The 18510-nt window shown below is 48.5% G+C and overlaps 1 protein-coding gene across 9 annotated transcripts in view; it reads left to right on the top strand.

The window, feature by feature from the left end:
- The window catches only part of sgip1a (SH3GL interacting endocytic adaptor 1a), a 396400-nt gene that overhangs the window by 78287 nt on the left and 299603 nt on the right, over positions 1 to 18510 (top strand). For 7 of the 9 annotated variants that reach the window (XM_072511110.1, XM_072511109.1, XM_072511103.1 and 4 more), the window contains exon 2: positions 17449 to 17493. In XM_072511110.1, coding sequence (XP_072367211.1) covers positions 17449 to 17493 — 45 coding nt within the window. Of the gene's footprint in view, positions 1 to 16805; positions 17113 to 17145; positions 17220 to 17448; positions 17494 to 18510 lie in introns of those variants that run through there. The other 2 variants (XM_072511105.1, XM_072511106.1) reach the window with 2 other exon arrangements.

The raw sequence follows: 18510 nt of genomic DNA, 5'->3' as shown, positions 1-18510 counted from the left end.
TTACAGGATACTGCGAGGCCTGGATAGAGTGGACGTGGAGAGGATGCTTCTACTTGTAGGAAAAACTAGAAGCAGAGGACAGAATCTCAGACTAAAGGGATGATTCTTTAAAACAGAGATGAGGAGGAATTTCTTCAACCAGAGAGTGGTGAATCAGTGGAACTCTTTGCTGCAGAACGCTGTGGAGGCCAAATCACAGAGTGTCTTTAAGACAGAGATACATAGGTTCTTGATTAATAAGGGGATCAGGGGTTATGGGGAGAAGGCAGGAGAATGGGGATGAGAAAATATCAGCCATGATTGAATGGTGGAGCAGACTCGATGGGCCGATTGGTCTAATTCTGCTTCTATGTCATATGGAACACCGGTTCTTAGTGGTGTATATTTTCAAATTGGAAGTGAAAAAATAAATTAAAACTGAGGAAGAGAAGTCCAGTTGTTTTGTGTACAATTAATAAAGAATGTTTATTAACTTAAAAACACACAAGAAATACACTACAATTGTACACTTAACTACACTGATGGCTATACACTCACAGTATCTCATGAAGTTATCCCTTTGTTCCCAACTATGTTTCCTGAACTCTGAGAAACGGCCCTTTTCCCATCCGATGTTATCTAAGTTTTGTAAGGGCCACGAAGAATCCAGCACAAGTTTTAAGGATACAAAATAATAACGTTTATTTACTATAACAATATATACATAACAGTAGCAGTAACTTCCCTTGCTACCTTCTCCTTCCTGCTGGTTCCTGAACTGGCCAGCTTATTTATACTAGGAGTTTCTCCGCCCCCCTCATTGGGGAAGTTCATACTCCCATGGGATTGTGGGATAGTCATTAGTCCCCAGCCAATCGTAAGTAGGCAGGTTATAACATCCCTCCCCCCAAAAGTCCAAGGAATCCACCGAAGACCCTGGCAAGGGAAACCGTCGAACTCGTTTGGCCGCAGGCTGGACACCATTTGCACGCGGCGCTGGATCAGGCGGCGTATAACGAGACGGAGACCGGCGCTTCGTGATGAACGGCGCGGTTGTACATCCATGGCCTGTGGACCCGAGGATTCACCCTCTGATTCATCCTATGTCTGCATCTCGGAGTCAGAGTCTGCTGCCTCCATCATGTCAGCGTCTCTATCTCCATTCGGTCCCGTAACGACCTGCGCAGGCTTCGAGTGAGGCACCAGTGGAAGATTTTGAGGACTACCTTCCCTTGTCTCTGGTCTTTGCGGCTGTTGAACTGAGCTCCGGGGGCGGGGAATCTTTTGAGGGGATGATCTTCTGGACCGGACGTGGTCTACATGTTTTCGCTGGAGACGACCCTGGGCTTGCACTTGGTACGATATAGGGCCCGTTTGGTGGAAGATTACACCAGGAACCCATTGGGCACCACCAGCAAAATTCCGCACGAATACTGGGTCACCGGGCGCAAACTGCCGAATCGGACGATGCCGAGACAATCCCTGTCCCTGCCGTTCTTGTGTGCGGCGTACTTTTGCGCCAATGTCCGGGAAGACCATACTAAGGCGGGTGCGAAGTCTTCGGCCCATTAGGAGTTCTGCGGGAGCTACCCCAGTCACTGCATGGGGAGTGGTCCTGTACGTAAACAAAAAGCGAGCCAGTCTCGTGTCCATTGATCCGGAAGACTGCTTCTTTAGGCCTCTTTTGAATGTTTGCACTGCACGCTCTGCCAACCCATTTGAAGCCGGGTGGTAAGGGGCAGTGCGGATATGGCGGATGCCGTTCATCTTTGTAAACCTAGCAAACTCCTCACTCGTGAATGGAGTGCCATTATCCGTGACCAGCACCTCGGGGAGGCCATGCGTACTAAATGATAAACGCATCTTTTCAATTGTTGCGCAGGACGTTGTCCCCTGCATCTTATGCACCTCCAGCCATTTGGACTGGGCGTCAATTAGTAGAAGGAACATGGATCCCTGAAAAGGGCCTGCAAAATCTGCATGTAAGCGTGCCCAAGGCCACCCTGGCCATTCCCAGTGATGTAGGGGCGCGGCCGGCGGAAGCTTCTGATGCTCCTGGCAAATGGAGCAGTTTTGGGCCACCTTCTCAATGTCGGTGTCGAGGCCTGGCCACCAGACATAACTCCGGGCCAACATTTTCATCTTGGTCACGCCCGGATGCCCATTGTGCAAGTCTGATAATATCAGCTCCTGGCCTTTTTCCGGGACAATCACATGCGTCCCCCACAAGCGGATGCCGTCTTCCACGCTGAATTCTGACAGCTTGGAGGAAAATGCCCGCAACTCGCCTGGGAGCTGTCTATGCTGCCCACCATACAGGACTATGTGCCGAACCTTTGACAAGACTGGCTCCGTCTGGGTCCACTCACGGATCTGTGATGCCGTGACAGGCCCCGGTGTGTGTTAATTGTTACATATGGTCGGGAGGCAGGGTCCAGCTCCAACTGCAGTTAGGCGTGACTCATATCTAATTTTGTGAATGAGAGTCCACCTGCAAGTTTCGCGTAGAGATCCTCTATGCGAGGCATTGGGTATCGGTCGAGTCGGGAAACTGTATTCACTGTAAGTTTATAGTCGCCACACAAGCAAACTGTGGCGCCTGGCTTCATTACTGGTACAATTGGTGCTGCCCAGTCAGCAAAACGGACGGGCCTGATAATACCCAAACTCTCCAAACGAGTGAGCTCCCCTTCTACCTTCTCGAGCAAAGCGTAAGGCACTGGGTGCGCCCGGAAATAGCGCGGCGTGGCTCCTGGTTCAACTTGGATACGGGCTACGGCCACTTTTATTTTCCCCAAACCAGGCTGGAATACCTCTGGGTATCGTCCTAGCACCTCCGTCAACCCTCCAGAAACTGTTTGGAGGATGTGCTGCCATTGCAACAGCAAATGGCGCAACCAGTCCCGACCCAACAGGCTGGGCCCATGGCCACGCACTACGATAAGTGGGAAACGCCCCTCCTGGCGTCCATAGACAACAGGGGTCATTGTAGTTCCTGCAATGTCCAGTGGTTCCCCCGTGTAGGTGGCCAACCTGGCCTGTGAGTCAGTTAATGTAAGGGTCTGTATACCCTGCTTGATGCGGTCGAATGTCCTCTGGGCGATCACGGAGACCGCTGCGCCAGTATCCAACTCCATCTCCAGCGGGTGGCCATTGACCCGTACTGTCACCTTAATGGGGGCCACACGGGGAGCTGCCACACAATGCAGCTGCAGGCAGTCGTCCTCCGTCTCCACGTCCTCAGGAGTGGTCGCCGCAGGTTCATCCACATGGAAGGTACGGCCTCTGGGCTGGTCCCAGTTACGGTCGGAACGACGGCGCCTCTGGCGTCCCCAGGACCGCCGTCCGCAACGGGGTCGGCGCCTACAAGTCTGACACGGACATGGCTCCTCATCTATTGGCTCTGGAGAAGGCTCCCTTCGGGGAGGAATGTCCGATGGCCACTGGCGTCGGTCCGGTCGTTGCCTCGCCCAAGTACCGGAGGAGTGCGGGGGGACGTTTTTGGGCGGAAAGGGTTGCGCCCCAAGGCATGCACTTCCATTCCCTGTAGCTCCTGTACTCCTCGCTCTGCGCTCTCTCGGGACAAGACTATTTGTATTGCCTGTTGAAAAGTCAATGTTGGCTCCGCTAACAACTTTCTCTGGGTTGCTGCATTGTTAATACCGCAAACCAAACGGTCGCGTAACATTTCTGACAAGGTCTCACCATAGTCACAGTATTCCGCAATCCCGCGTAGCCTGGATAAAAAAATCGGCAAGGGATTCTCCAGGGGTCCTCTCAGCGGTATTAAACCGGTAACGCTGGACTATCGTGGATGGGGTTGGGTTAAAGTGTTGCCCCACTATATTCACAAGTTCGTCAAACGTTTTGGTGTCCGGCGCAGCTGGGTACGTAAGGCTCCTAATCACCCCAAACGTATGCGGCCCGCAGGCGGTGAGCAATATGACCACCTGGCACTCGTTTTCAGTGATATTGTTTGCCCGGAAATAGTAACGCATCCGTTGTGTGTACTGGTTCCAGCTTTCCAGCGCAGCATCAAAAACATCCAAACGTCCATACAGAGGCATGGTATAATAGAAAACAACTTCCAACCTGTATCCAACAAAAATCCAGGGAGGTGGCTTCAGCAGTGTAGACAGCTATTCACTTTTACCTTCGTCGCCAGTTTTGTAAGGGCCACGAAGAATCCAGCACGAGTTTTAAGGATACAAAATAATAACGTTTATTTACTATAACAATATATACATAACAGTAGCAGTAACTTCCCTTGCTACTTTCTCCTTCCTGCTGGTTCCTGAACTGGCCAGCTTATTTATACTAGGAGTTTCTCCGCCCCCCTCATTGGGGAAGTTCATACTCCCATGGGATTGTGGGATAGTCATTAGTCCCCAGCCAATCGTAAGTAGGCAGGTTATAACACTAAGATAAAAGCAAATTACTGCGGATGCTGGAATTTATATCATAGAATATCATAGAATTTACAGTGCAGAAGGAGGCCATTCGGCCCATCGAGTCTGCACCGGCTCTTTGAAAGAGCACCCTACCCAAGACCACACCTCCGCCTTATCCCCATAACCCAGTAACCCCACCCAACACTAAGGGCAATTTTGGACACTGGGCGCGCAATTTAGCGTGGCCAATCCACCTAGCCTGCACATCTTTGGATTGTGGGAGGAAACCGGAGCACCCGGAGGAAACCCACACACACACGGGGAGAACGTGCAGACTCCGCACAGACAGAGACCGAAGCCGGGAATCGAACCTGGGACCCTGGAGCTGTGAAGCAATTGCGCTAACCACCATGCTACCGTGCTGCCCACAAATTTGAAACAAAAACAGAAAATACTGGACAATCTGCAGGTTTGACAGCATCTGCAGAGAAAGAAGGGAGCTAAGTTTTTGAGTCTGGATGATTCTGTCAAAGCTAGAGAGAACTGGAAATGGGGTCAGATTTATGCATGGAGCGGGGGGGGGGGGGGGGGGGGGGGCTGAATAGGGGGCCAGGGATAGTTGGAGATGGACAAAGATGTCAAAGGCACAAGACAAAAGGAATGTAAATAGGGGTGATTAAGGCTAAGAGCTGATAGTGGTACATAAAGAGATTAGAATGTATGAATGGCAGAACAAAAGTGAGCAGTGTATCAAGGGGTAACAAGGAATAATTGGCCCAAGTGGAGTGTGGGGAGGGGGGAACAATGGTGAGGGAAAAACAGATCAATTGAAGAAATGAAAAAAAAATTGATATAAATAAAAGTGGGGTGTTGGTGGAGGAGAGAGTTCATAGTCTGAAGTTGTTGAACTCAATGTTAAGTCCGGAAGGCAGTAACGTGCCTAATCAGAAAATAAGCTACTGTTCCTCCAGTTTGCACTGGGCTTCACTGGAACATTGCAACAGGCCAAGGACATACGTGTGGACATGAGAACAGAACGGTGAGTTGAAATGGCAAGCAACAGGAAGGTCTGGGTCCTGCTTGTGGACGGACCAAAGGTGTTCGGCAAATCGGTCACCCAGTCTGTGTTTAGTTTCTCCAATGTAGAGTAGACCACATTGGGAGCAGCAAATGCAATGGACCAGATTGAAGAAGGTGAAGCTCTGCCTCACTTGACAAGCTTGAGATGGTGAGCAGGGTGGAGGTAAAAGGTCAAGTGTTACACCTTCTGCAATTGCATGGGAAGGTGCCCTGGGAAGAGGGTGAGATGTTGGTGCTGATGGAGGAGTGGACCAGGGTATCCGGAGGGAATGGTGGAGGGAATGGTCCCTGCAAAATATTGATGGGGAGTGAGGGGAAGATGTGTTTGGTGGTGGAGGGCCTTTGGCTGCCCAATAATTATGGTCACCAGGTTTGTAAATTTGACCACAATTTCTTTTGATTTATAATAAGAACTATAATGAAATATGAAGCAAATACAACAGGTTAACTATCATCTATTTCCTAATTCCCCACTTTAACTTGCCCCTCACCCTCTATACATACACACACACACAAAACCGAGTCCCATCCCATCTCTCCGGTGCCGAGAAGGCTGGATCTTGCTGTCCAAAGCTAGCAGCACCATATACTATGTTGCAACTTATTGAATTCCTCCTTCTCCCTGCTGCTTGACTTAAAGATACATGTGCATTAAGCATGGTTTAGTCAAGTATTGTCCATTGCCCTTTCAGCAATTTACTGGGAGTTTTCTGTGCCTCTTTTTAAGCCCTGTGCACTCCACAACTTGAAAATTAAAATATTCATCAAAGAAGTTTAATAATTTATCAAAGCTGGTTAAGAATGCATCAATGAGTGGCATTAGAATTACTTCATCAGCCAGTACACTAAACCAGAATAAAAGGGGTCTGGACTTTTTCTAACATTCTACTTTGACCTGTTGTACTCTGGTAGTTGAAATATTCTTTACTCCAGGACACCCAGTTTTCTGTTAGGTTTGGCTCCTGGATGAATCCAAAGTGATCTGGCAAATTGGATTTTTGATCCATGGCAAAAATCTTTGCACGTGTTGGTTCAGCTTTAAGAAGTTACTGAAATTTAAGATGGTGATGCTGCTATTTGTTTGAAGACAAAGGGTTTTCCTTTGCTTGCCAGTGGGCTCCCACTGGAATGGTGTTCATGCTCAGCCTTAAAACAATTCTAAACAATGGCTGCTTAGATTGACTAGCTGCAGACGTCTCAATTTCTGCACTCTGCTTTAGGGTCACAAAAGCGTTGAATCCTGGCCATTGCTGGTTTTTAAAGCTGTTTCTTTAGACACGATTCATCCAAATTAATTATACCCCCTACTCAGAGTTAGCTTGGACACCACGTGTTCAGGTGCCAACTCGGGGAGCTGTTTTTTCCAATTGAGTTTTTAAACAGCAATTTAAAAGTTCCTCAGGACTTGCTTCCCTGTCCTGGAATTTAAATGCTTTAATGCACACCCCTCTTGTGTCTGCATTCAGGGAACAGAACCTGGACCTGCAAGAGACCCTTCTGGAATCTTCTGTGATGAGGAATTTTGAATTTCTGCCTTCAGTCTCCCAGTTTTTCCTTGGATTTTTTCCCTTGCAATTTTCCTCTGCATAGCTGCTCCTCAAACCTTTCTTCAGGTTGGAATGTTTCTTCAAATTTTCCTTTAGTCTTGCGGGATTTCTTCTTTTCTCTGCAATTTTACGTGGTATTCATTCACTGCCACCAAGTTGCAGGGTGTTGGATACTGTTTGGTAGGCCTTGATGAAGTCTTCCTGGTCTTAAGTGGGTAATTGTATGCACACGTACATAAAAAGCAAGAGGGTACGTACATAAAAAGCAAGAGGGTACGTACATAAAAAGCAAGAGGGTAGCCAGGGAAAGGGTTGGCCCACTGAAGGATAGGCAAGGGAATCTATGTGTGGAGCCAGAGGAAATGGGCGAGGTACTAAATGAATACTTTGCATCAGTATTCACCAAAGAGAAGGAATTGGTAGATGTTGAGTCTGGAGAAGGGGGTGTAGATAGCCTGGGTCACATTGTGATCCAAAAAGACGAGGTGTTGGGTGTCTTAAAAAATATTAAGGTAGATAAGTCCCCAGGGCCTGATGGGATCTACCCCAGAATACTGAAGGAGGCTGGAGAGGAAATTGCTGAGGCCTTGACAGAAATCTTTGGATCCTCGCTGTCTTCAGGGGATGTCCCGGAGGACTGGAGAATAGCCAATGTTGTTCCTCTGTTTAAGAAGGGTAGCAAGGATAATCCCGGGAACTACAGGCCGGTGAGCCTTACTTCAGTGGTAGGGAAATTACTGGAGAGAATTCTTCGAGACAGGATCTACTCCCATTTGGAAGCAAATGGACGTATTAGTGAGAGGCAGCACGGTTTTGTGAAGGGGAGGTCGTGTCTCACTAACTTGATAGAGTTTTTCGAGGAGGTCACTAAGATGATTGATGCAGGTAGGGCAGTAGATGTTGTCTATATGGACTTCAGTAAGGCCTTTGACAAGGTCCCTCATGGTAGACTAGTACAAAAGGTGAAGTCACACGGGATCAGGGGTGAACTGGCAAGGTGGATACAGAACTGGCTAGGCCATAGAAGGCAGAGGGTAGCAATGGAGGGATGCTTTTCTTTTTTTTTCTTTTTTTTTTTTTTTATAAATGTTTTATTGAAAATTTTTTCCCAAACAACAATTTTTCCCCTCTTACAAAGCAAACGCAACAATAACAATACAGAAATTTTAAACAATACACAAGTAACAAAACCCCTTTATCTTTGACCTAAACTAAACCCCCCCTCCCCCCCCCCCCCTCCCCCTGGGTTGCTGCTGCTGGTCATCTGTCTTCCCTCTAACGTTCCCCTAGGTAGTCGAGAAATGGCTGCCACCGCCTGGTGAACCCTTGAGCCGATCCTCTCAGGGCAAACTTTATCTGCTCCAGTTTAATGAACCCCGCCATATCATTTACCCAGGCCTCCAGTCCGGGGGGTTTCGCCTCCTTCCACATGAGTAGGATCCTGCGCCGGGCTACTAGGGACGCAAAGGCCACAACGTCGGCCTCTTTCGCCTCCTGCACTCCCGACTCTTCCGCAACTCCAAATAGAGCTAACCCCCAGCCTGGTTTGACCCGGGCCCTCACCACCCGCGAAATCACTCCCGTCACTCCCTTCCAATACCCTTCCAGTGCCGGGCATGCCCAAAACATATGTGCGTGGTTTGCCGGGCTCCCGCCACACCTCCCACATTTGTCCTCCACTCCAAAGAACCTGCTCAATCTTGCTCCCGTTATGTGTGCTCTATGTAGCACCTTAAATTGAATCAGGCTAAGCCTGGCGCATGAGGAAGAGGAATTTACCCTGCTTAGGGCATCAGCCCACATACCCTCCTCTATCTCCTCCCCTAGTTCTTCTTCCCACTTTCCTTTTAGTTCGCCCACCGACTCCTCCCCCTCTTCCCTCATCTCTCGGTAAATCTCTGACACCTTGCCCTCTCCGACCCACACCCCTGAAAGCACCCTGTCCTGTATCCCCTGTGTCGGGAGCAATGGAAATTGCATATATCTCAAGAAATTTCCCCGGGGCAACTTATACTTTTCCTCCAATGCTCCCAAGCTCGCAAAAGTCCCATCTATAAATAAATCTCCCACCCTCCTAATTCCCAACTGGAACCAGCTCTGAAATCCTCCATCCATTCTTCCTGGGGCGAACCTATGGTTGTTCCTGATTGGGGACCCCACCAGGGCTCCCCGCACCCCTCTCTGTCGCCTCCACTGTCCCCAGATATTCAATGTTGCCGCCACCACCGGGTTCGTGGTAAACTTTTTAGGTGAGATCGGTAGCGGCGCCGTCACCAGCGCCTCTAAACTCGTCCCTTTACAGGACTTTCTCTCCAGTCTTTCCCACGCCGCTCCCTCACCCTCCATCATCCATTTACGTATCATTGCCACATTGGCGGCCCAATAGTAATCGCCCAAGTTCGGTAGTGCCAATCCTCCTCTGTCCCTACTACGCTGAAGGAACCCCCTCCTTACTCTCGGAACTTTCCCTGCCCACACGAAGCTCGTGATGCTCCTGTCTATTTTATTAAAAAAGGTCTTAGTGATTAGTATAGGGAGACATTGAAATACAAATAAGAACCTCGGGAGGACCATCATCTTAATTGCTTGCACCCTGCCCGCCAGCGATAGAGGCTGCATGTCCCACCTCTTGAAGTCCTCCTCCATTTGTTCTACCAACCGTGTCAGATTAAGTCTGTGCAAGGTTCCCCAGCTCCTAGCGATCTGAATCCCCAGGTATCGGAAGTTTCTTTCCACTTTCCTTAGAGGCAAGCCTTCTAGCTCTCTACTCTGGTCCCCTGGATGTATCACAAATAATTCACTCTTCCCCATGTTTAGCCTATACCCCGAGAAATCCCCGAACCCCCTCAAAATTCGCATAACCTCTATCATTCCCCCCGCTGGGTCCGACACGTATAACAATAGGTCATCCGCATATAACGAGACTCGGTGTTCTTCTCCCCCTCTAATCACCCCTCTCCATTTCCTGGAGTCTCTCAACGCCATGGCCAGAGGTTCAATTGCCAACGCGAACAACAATGGAGACAGCGGGCATCCCTGTCTTGTTCCCCTATATAGTCGGAAATACTCCGATCTATGTCGACCTGTAACTACGCTTGCCGTTGGAGCCCCATAAAGAAGTCTAACCCAGCTAATAAACCCGTTCCCAAACCCAAACCTCCTTAACACTTCCCATAAATACTCCCACTCCACCCTATCAAATGCCTTCTCTGCGTCCATTGCCGCCACTATTTCTGCCTCCCCCTCCACTGGGGGCATCATTATCACCCCTAATAGTCGTCGCACGTTAACATTCAGTTGTCTCCCTTTTACGAACCCTGTCTGGTCTTCGTGCACCACCCCCGGGACACAGTCCTCTATCCTCGATGCCAGTACCTTTGCCAACAATTTGGCGTCCACGTTCAACAATGAAATGGGTCTATAGGACCCGCACTGCAACGGATCTTTATCCCTCTTCAAAATTAACGATATCGTCGCCTCCGACATCGTCGGGGGTAGAGTCCCCCCTTTCCTGGCCTCATTGAACGTCCTCACCATCAACGGGGCCAACAAGTCCACATATTTTCTGTAATACTCCACCGGGAACCCGTCTGGTCCTGGGGCCTTCCCTGCTTGCATGCTTCCCAGTCCCTTAATAACCTCGTCCACCCCAATCGGTGCCCCCAGGCCTACCACCCCCCGCTCCTCCACTTTCGGGAACCTCAATTGGTCCAGGAACTGCCGCATCCCCTCCTCTCCCTCTGGGGGTTGAGACCTATACAGTTCCTCATAGAAGGTCTTGAACACCTCATTTATCTTTCCTGCCCTTCGCACCGTGTCTCCCCTTTCGTCTCTAATTCCTCCTATTTCCCTCGCTGCTGCCCTCTTTCGCAATTGATGAGCCAACAGGCGACTCGCCTTTTCCCCATATTCATACCTCCTCCCCTGTGCCTTCCTCCACAGTACCTCCGCCTTTCTGGTGGTCAGAAGGTCAAATTCCGTCTGGAGTCGTCTCCTCTCCCTGTACAATTCCTCCTCCGGGGTCTCTGCAAATTCCCTATCCACCCTTAAAATCTCCCCCAGTAATCTTTCCCTTTCCTTGGCCTCTGTTTTCCTTTTGTGGGCCCCAATGGAGATCAGCTCTCCTCTGACCACCGCTTTTAGTGCTTCCCATACCACTCCCACAGGGACCTCGCCGTCGTCATTGACCTCCAGGTATCTCTCAATACACCCCCGCACTCTTGCACACACTCCCTCATCCGCCATCAGTCCCACATCTAATCGCCAGAGTGTTCTCTGCTCCCTTTCCTCTCCTAATTCCAGGTCCACCCAATGTGGGGCATGATCCGAAACCGCTATGGCTGAGTACTCAGCTTCTTCCACCCTAGAGATCAACGACCTTCCCAAAACAAAAAAATCTATCCGGGAGTACACTTTATGGACATGGGAGAAGAAGGAATACTCCCTAGCCCTAGGTCTAAGAAATCGCCATGGATCCACTCCCCCCATTTGGTCCATAAACCCCTTAAGTACCTTGGCCGCTGCCGGCCTTCTTCCGGTCCTTGAGCTGGATCTATCTAGCCCCGGGTCCAGCACCGTATTAAAGTCCCCTCCTAAAATCAAGTTTCCTACCTCCAGGTCCGGTATACGCCCCAGCATCCGTCTCATAAATCCCGCATCGTCCCAGTTTGGGGCATACACGTTAACCAACACGACCTCCATTCCCTCCAGCCTGCCACTCACCATTACATATCTACCTCCGCTATCTGCTACGATGTTCTTTGCTTCAAATGCGACCTGTTTCCCCACCAAAATGGCCACCCCTCTATTCTTTGCGTCCAGTCCTGAGTGGAACACCTGTCCCACCCATCCTTTCCTTAGCCTAACTTGGTCCGCCACCTTTAGGTGCGTCTCTTGGAGCATAACCACGTCTGCCCTTAGTCCTTTCAAATGCGCGAGCACTCGGGCCCTTTTTATCGGTCCGTTCAGGCCTCTCACGTTCCACGTGATCAGCCTCACTAGGGGGCTACCTGCCCCCCTCCCGTGTCGACTAGCCATTACCTTCTCTAGGCCAGTCCCATATCCCGCCTCCACGCTCCCGCTCGCTCCCCCAGCGTCGCACACCATCCCCGCCCACCCACTCTTTAGCCATTTCCTTTTGGATTTCCGCAGCAGCAACCCAGTTGTCCCCCCCCCCCCCTTCTCCCTCCCTCCTCCCCTCCCCGCTAGATCTCTTTCTAGCTTGATTGCTCCCCCCATATTACTTCCGTAAGTCAGCTGACTTCAACTGACCCCGGCTACTCCTGCTCACTCCTCGACCCCCCCCCATGTGGGGAACTCCCATCCGCCTTGCGCCTGTCTTCCCGCCTTATTCTTTCTGGTGCGGGAACATCCCTTTACCTGACCCGCCTCTTATGGCGCAGCTCCCTTTCCCCTCCCCCTCCCCTTCCCCATTCTCCAACTATGTCCCGTCTTTCCCCCCTCACCGGCGCCCACATTTCCCCAATGTCTCCCCCCTTCCCTGTTTACTTCTCAATTAACTTCCACCGTAACATTAACAATAACATTTCCTGCAGCATCAGTCCCTCAGTTCCGATCCAATTTCTCTTCTTTGATGAAGGTCCATGCTTCCTCCGCCGTCTCGAAATAATGGTGTCTCTCCTGATACGTGACCCATAGTCTTGCCGGCTGCAGCATCCCGAACTTCACCTTCCTTTTATGCAACACCTCTTTGGCTCGGTTGAAGCTCGCCCTCCTTCTCGCCACCTCCGCACTCCAATCCTGGTATACCCGTACCACTGCATTCTCCCATCTGCTACTCCGCACCTTTTTAGCCCATCTCAGGACCTCTTCTCTATCCTTAAGGCGGTAAAATCGCACGATTATCGCCCTGGGTGGTTCTCCCGCTTTTGGTCTTCTCGCCGGAATCCGATTTGCCCACTCCACCTCCAAGGGGCCCGTAGGGGCCTCAGCACCCATCAGTGAGCTCAGCATCGTACTTGCGTACGCTCCACAGTCCACTCCTTCCACACCCTCAGGGAGACCCAGTATCCGAAGGTTCTTCCTTCGCGCTCCATTTTCTAGGGCTTCGATCCTTTCAGTACACTTTTTATGAAGTGCCTCGTGCGTCTGTGTCTTAACCGCCAGGCCCAGGATCTCGTCCTCAATATCTGTCACCTTCTGCTCCACCACACGGAGCTCTGTCTCCTGGGTCTTTAATGTCTCCTTGAGCCCCTCAATTGCCTGTAGCAACGGGGTCAGCACCTCCCTCTTCAGCAGCTCCACGCACCGTCTCACAATTTCATGCTCAGGCCCCCATGTCGCCTGCGCTTTCTCCGCCGCCATCTTGTACTTCTCTCTTTCTGACCCTTTGGTCGACGATTCCTCGCGCTGCAGCCGCCGCCGCCGGTTTTTTCCTCCTTCGTTTGGGGGGGACTCCCTTCTCACACGCCCCACACCGGGTTGCGTCGTCGAAAAATTCCCCATTGAGGCTCTTAAAAGAGCCCGAAGGTCCGTCGGAGCTGGAGCCGCCGAAGCGTGCGGCTAGCTAGGCATCACCGCAACCGGAAGTCCCTTCAGTGGCCTTGATGAGGTCTTTTCACAGTTGTTCCCTCTGCTGCTAGAATTCACCTTTGATACAGGCCCTCAGGTCAGCTTGCAGCTTTAAGCTTGCCCTTCCCCCGCCTGCATGCTGGAAGAGGCCCTGTTTATCCTGTAGTTGCAGCCAAATCTTTCACTGTTTCTGCGTGTGTCTGGCAACCAAGAGACATACCCTTCCTGGGGGACACTGTCGGGGGAATATTGCCGCCTTCTTCCCACACCGGGAAATGTCAAACAAATGCCGTGGGGGCCCTGTAAAAGAGCCCAAAAGTCCGTTCCAAGCAGGAGCTGCCGAATATGCGACCTAGCTCTGCATAGCCGCACCCGGAAGTCCGAGGGATGCTTTTCTAATTGGAGGGCTGTGACCAGTGGTGTTCCACAGGGATCAGTGCTGGGACCTTTGCTCTTTGTAGTATATATAAATGATTTGGAGGAAAATGTAACTGGTCTGATTAGTAAGTTTGCAGACGACACAAAGGTTGGTGGAATTGCGGATAGCGATGAGGACTGTCTGAGGATACAGCAGGATTTAGATTGTCTGGAGACTTGGGCGGAGAGATGGCAGATGGAGTTTAATCCGGACAAATGTGAGGTAATGCATTTTGGAAGGGCTAATGCAGGTAGGGAATATACAGTGAATGGTAGAACCCTCAAGAGTATTGAAAGTCAAAGAGATCTAGGAGTACAGGTCCACAGGTCATTGAAAGGGGCAACACAGGTGGAGAAGGTAGTCAAGAAGGCATACGGCATGCTTGCCTTCATTGGCCGGGGCATTGAGTATAAGAATTGGCAAGTCATGTTGCAGCTGTATAGAACCTTAGTTAGGCCACACTTGGAGTATAGTGTTCAATTCTGGTCGCCACACTACCAGAAGGATGTGGAGGCTTTAGAGAGGGTGCAGAAGAGATTTACCAGAATGTTGCCTGGTATGGAGGGCATAAGCTATGAGGAGCGATTGAATAAACTCGGTTTGTTCTCTCTGGAACGAAGGAGGTTGAGGGGCGACCTGATAGAGGTATACAAAATTATGAGGGGCATAGACAGAGTGGATAGTCAGAGGCTTTTCCCCAGGGTAGAGGGGTCAATTACTAGGGGGCATAGGTTTAAGGTGAGAGGGGCAAGGTTTAGAGTAGATGTACGAGGCAAGTTTTTTACGCAGAGGGTAGTGGGTGCCTGGAACTCGCTACCGGAGGAGGTAGTGGAGACAGGGACGATAGGGACATTTAAGGGGCATCTTGACAAATATATGAATAGGATGGGAATAGAAGGATACGGACCCAGGAAGTGTAGAAGATTGTAGTTTAGTCGGGCAGTATGGTCGGCGCGGGCTTGGAGGGCCGAAGGGCCTGTTCCTGTGCTGTACATTTCTTTGTTCTTTGTTCTTTGTTTGTATATCAACTATGTACAGTAAAGGGTTCAGGCTAGAAGTTTTTTCCATGCTTGCTTGTCGCGTAGCTCTGTCCAACACTGGTCTGACCCTTCGGGTCATGTGTTCAGCTGGTAATTGGGAAGGCAATTGGAATGTTGGCCTTTATTTCAAAGGGAATAGAATATAAAAATGGGAAAGTCCTGCTAAAACTTTACAAGGCACTAGGTAGACCACATCTGGAATACTGTGAACACTTTTGGTACTCTTATCTAAGGAAAGGTATACTGACATTAGAAGCAGTCCAATGAGGTTCACTAGGTTGACGGGTATGGAGGGAGATTCTTATGAGGGGAGGTTAAGCAAGTTGGGCCTGTACTCATTGGAGTTTAGAAGAATGAGTGGGTGACCTTATTGAGACATTTAGGATTCCTCGGGGTTGACAGGATAGACGCTGAGAGCATGTTTCCTATTGTGGGAGAGTCAAGGACCAGAGGGCATAATCTCAGAGTAAGGGTCTCCCATTTAAGACAGAGATGAGGAGGAATTTCTTCTGTCAGAGAGTATTGAATCTGTGAATTCTTTACCACAGAGGGCTGTAGAAGCTGGGCCATTAAGTATGTTCAAAGCTGAGATAGACAGATTTTTAATCAGTAAGGGAATCAAGGGTTATGGAGATAAGGCGGGAAAGTGGAGTTGAGGATTATATCAGATCAGCTATGATCTCATTGAATGTTGGAGTAGACTCGATGGGCCAAATGGCTCCTACTTCATATGGTCTTGTCACTGTATGGGCAGTACTGTACTCAGTCCCATGATATGGACTAAACCCTTATACTATGCTTACCATCACAAAATCCAGGCCATGATTCTCCTAAAGTTATGGTCATCTTTACAGTTAACCCTGCTCCTTAATTTTTATTAATTTTGGAAATGTTATGTTGTACTTCCTACCTATACCAAAACCTAAATAATATATAGCTCAGTGAACATAAAACTATTACTGGGATGCTCCACTGTTTATATCCCTTCAGTTTATTGCCAGAAGAGAAGAAAGCATTCTAGATCAATAGTTTTTTAAATTAAGGCCTTTTCATCTGCTGTATAGAATCTGAGATAATTCTGCCACTTGCTATTCCCTTTCCATCCTTTATTGGAGAACAAAATAACAGGGAAATTAATTCTAGATTTGTCTATGAGATAGGACATTGAGTAGAGGTCCAGAATCATACAGAATATCAGTCTGCTGAGGACCACGGGGGATAGGGAGGTTGGTTGCAACAGAACCTGACCAGTTTTGAGTACCACGGATTTAAGTTATAGATTATATATATTATTTCCACATGTACATCCTTAATGCCTCACTCTCGCGTGCATAGACATAAAATCTGTAGCATTTCAGATAATTGCACTTTGGAGGAAAGGTCTATCAATTAGAGACTATTTTGAAAAAGTTTAACACTATCAGAATTCAGAGACAGTTTGGAAGAAATACAGAGTGTGTTATTGGATAGTATGGAGAAGTGGAAAAAGAGAGGCTCCAAAGATCTGTCTGTGTTTAGTCATTAGGTGACATCTGTGTCAGTCAGCTGCCAATATCTTCCCTTCATGTACATTCATGCATACGGTCTTTAATTAATTCAGAGTTTCCCACTGTGCTCTGCCAGTCTGAGTGAAATTCATTTTCCCACACGCATTCCAAGTGCTTCTTGTGTTTATGCTGATTCTTTTGCCCTTTGACACCGGTTTCCTTCATGCCACATTATTTCCAAGGTTCTCGAGGAGCAGCCTGGGAGGATTTTTTTTCTCTATCATCCTTCTGGGGATAATTGTTTATGATGTGACGTCAGTGGGATTGATTTCTCTTCAATGGCACAGAAAGAGAGAGAGAGGGGGGAGAGCAGGCAGAAATGTGCAGCAGCCTTCTGACAAAAGGACACATGCATTATCTGCGCTGATTTACACAAGAACAATACTATAGTTTTAATTATTGCTGTTCAGCTGCAGTAACGTATTTCCTTCAGAGGTGTTTTTTTTGCCCATTATTTTCGACGCTCAGTAGTTGATGGCTGACAGCAGAGGCTTCTGTATTAATCTGACAGTGCTGCTAATTAATCTTATCTGCCTGGCTACCCGAGCAGGATTATAAGGCGGGGAAGTGCGTCACAAGGTATGAAGAGGGTTGTGTGTGTACTCGAACTAGAAGAAGGTGGGGAGGTGGCTTTTTCCTGTGTTCCCAAGGGGTATTGTGTCAGGAGATGGTAACCATGTGATTAGGTACGGAGCAAAAAGGATTGGCTGAACAGAGCAGTTGTGTTGAGCTCAGCAAGCTTTCTCTCCCTGTCTCTTTTTCAGCATCATTCAGTATCAACGGTAGCATCCATGGCCCATAAGCACTGGATTTGAATCTTGTACAGGCATCTGCAATAGCCAGGAGTAGATGCTGATCTTTGTTCCTACTGAATTCATATGTGGTAACTGGCCCCTGCTTTCCTGTGTCTTTCAGGACCTTTGGAGATTGAGGAATGCAATTCTGCCACCATGATGGAAGGTAAGCCTTTACCTCTTAGAATATTTTCAGCCTGGACTGCCTGGCTAGAAGTAAGTCTCGGGTTTTTGCTCAAATCAGGAATTGTTCAAGTGTTCACATTTTTAATTTATTTGTGGTCGCGCATAGATTTCCATTGTGCTTTAGGTAGCAGCTAAAAGCAAATGACCCTTGTGGGTCCTTGAAAGACTCGGTGTCCTCCTCAGATTTATTGTATCGGGTCCTGAATGGAATATTTGTTGCCGATAGAAGAGCTTAACAAGGCTGCTTTAGCATCACAATTGTGAAAGATTTTAGGTTGCAATGTTTCTTGTGAACAAATACAGTTTTGAATGAAAAATCATCTAACAGATGGATTAACATTTTTTACAAACTATTCTGATTGAAAGAAAGTATTTCCAAATCCAAATATGTATTGCAGTAAGTGGGAAATAGCATAAGCAGTTAATTTGGTGATTACTTAATTGATGTGCAGCATGTTTCTGTGGCATACATGGAGACTGTCAGGCATGTGTGGGGTTTTTATTTGGGTGAGGTGCATCAACTTCAACATCAACAATAATTCAGTCATCCAAAATGGCTGAAATTATGTTTTTTTGCAAAAATGTAAACTATCTGACCTGGACTATGTGTTATTTTGCAGTGAGAATTATGTAATCAATTAGATTATTCTTTAATCAGCCATGTACAATTTGAGCCTCGTTATTATTTATTTTATGCACTGCCATGGAGGGCTGAACAGAAATGATGATCCTCTAAACCTCTTTGCAGTTTGAATATTGCAAATTGAATGCAGGAATATTTTAACAGGCCATGCTGCCCAGTGGCCATTTCTTTGTGGTTCAGTGAGGGTGGGTGGGTACCAAACAACATTCTCTAAGTAACATAGTGGCTTTAAGAGGTATTTGAGAGACATGTGGTGAGTGGTGCCAGTATGTGAGATAATAATAACTTCTAAACAGGAGATTAATCCCTTCTTTAGCCACTGGTAAATATTGCTGTGCTTGGTGGTCAGAATTT

This window comes from Scyliorhinus torazame, chromosome 7, assembly GCF_047496885.1.
Source record: "Scyliorhinus torazame isolate Kashiwa2021f chromosome 7, sScyTor2.1, whole genome shotgun sequence".
Classification (NCBI taxonomy): Eukaryota; Metazoa; Chordata; class Chondrichthyes; order Carcharhiniformes; family Scyliorhinidae; genus Scyliorhinus; species Scyliorhinus torazame.
This window is presented reverse-complemented; position numbering and strand designations above follow the sequence as displayed.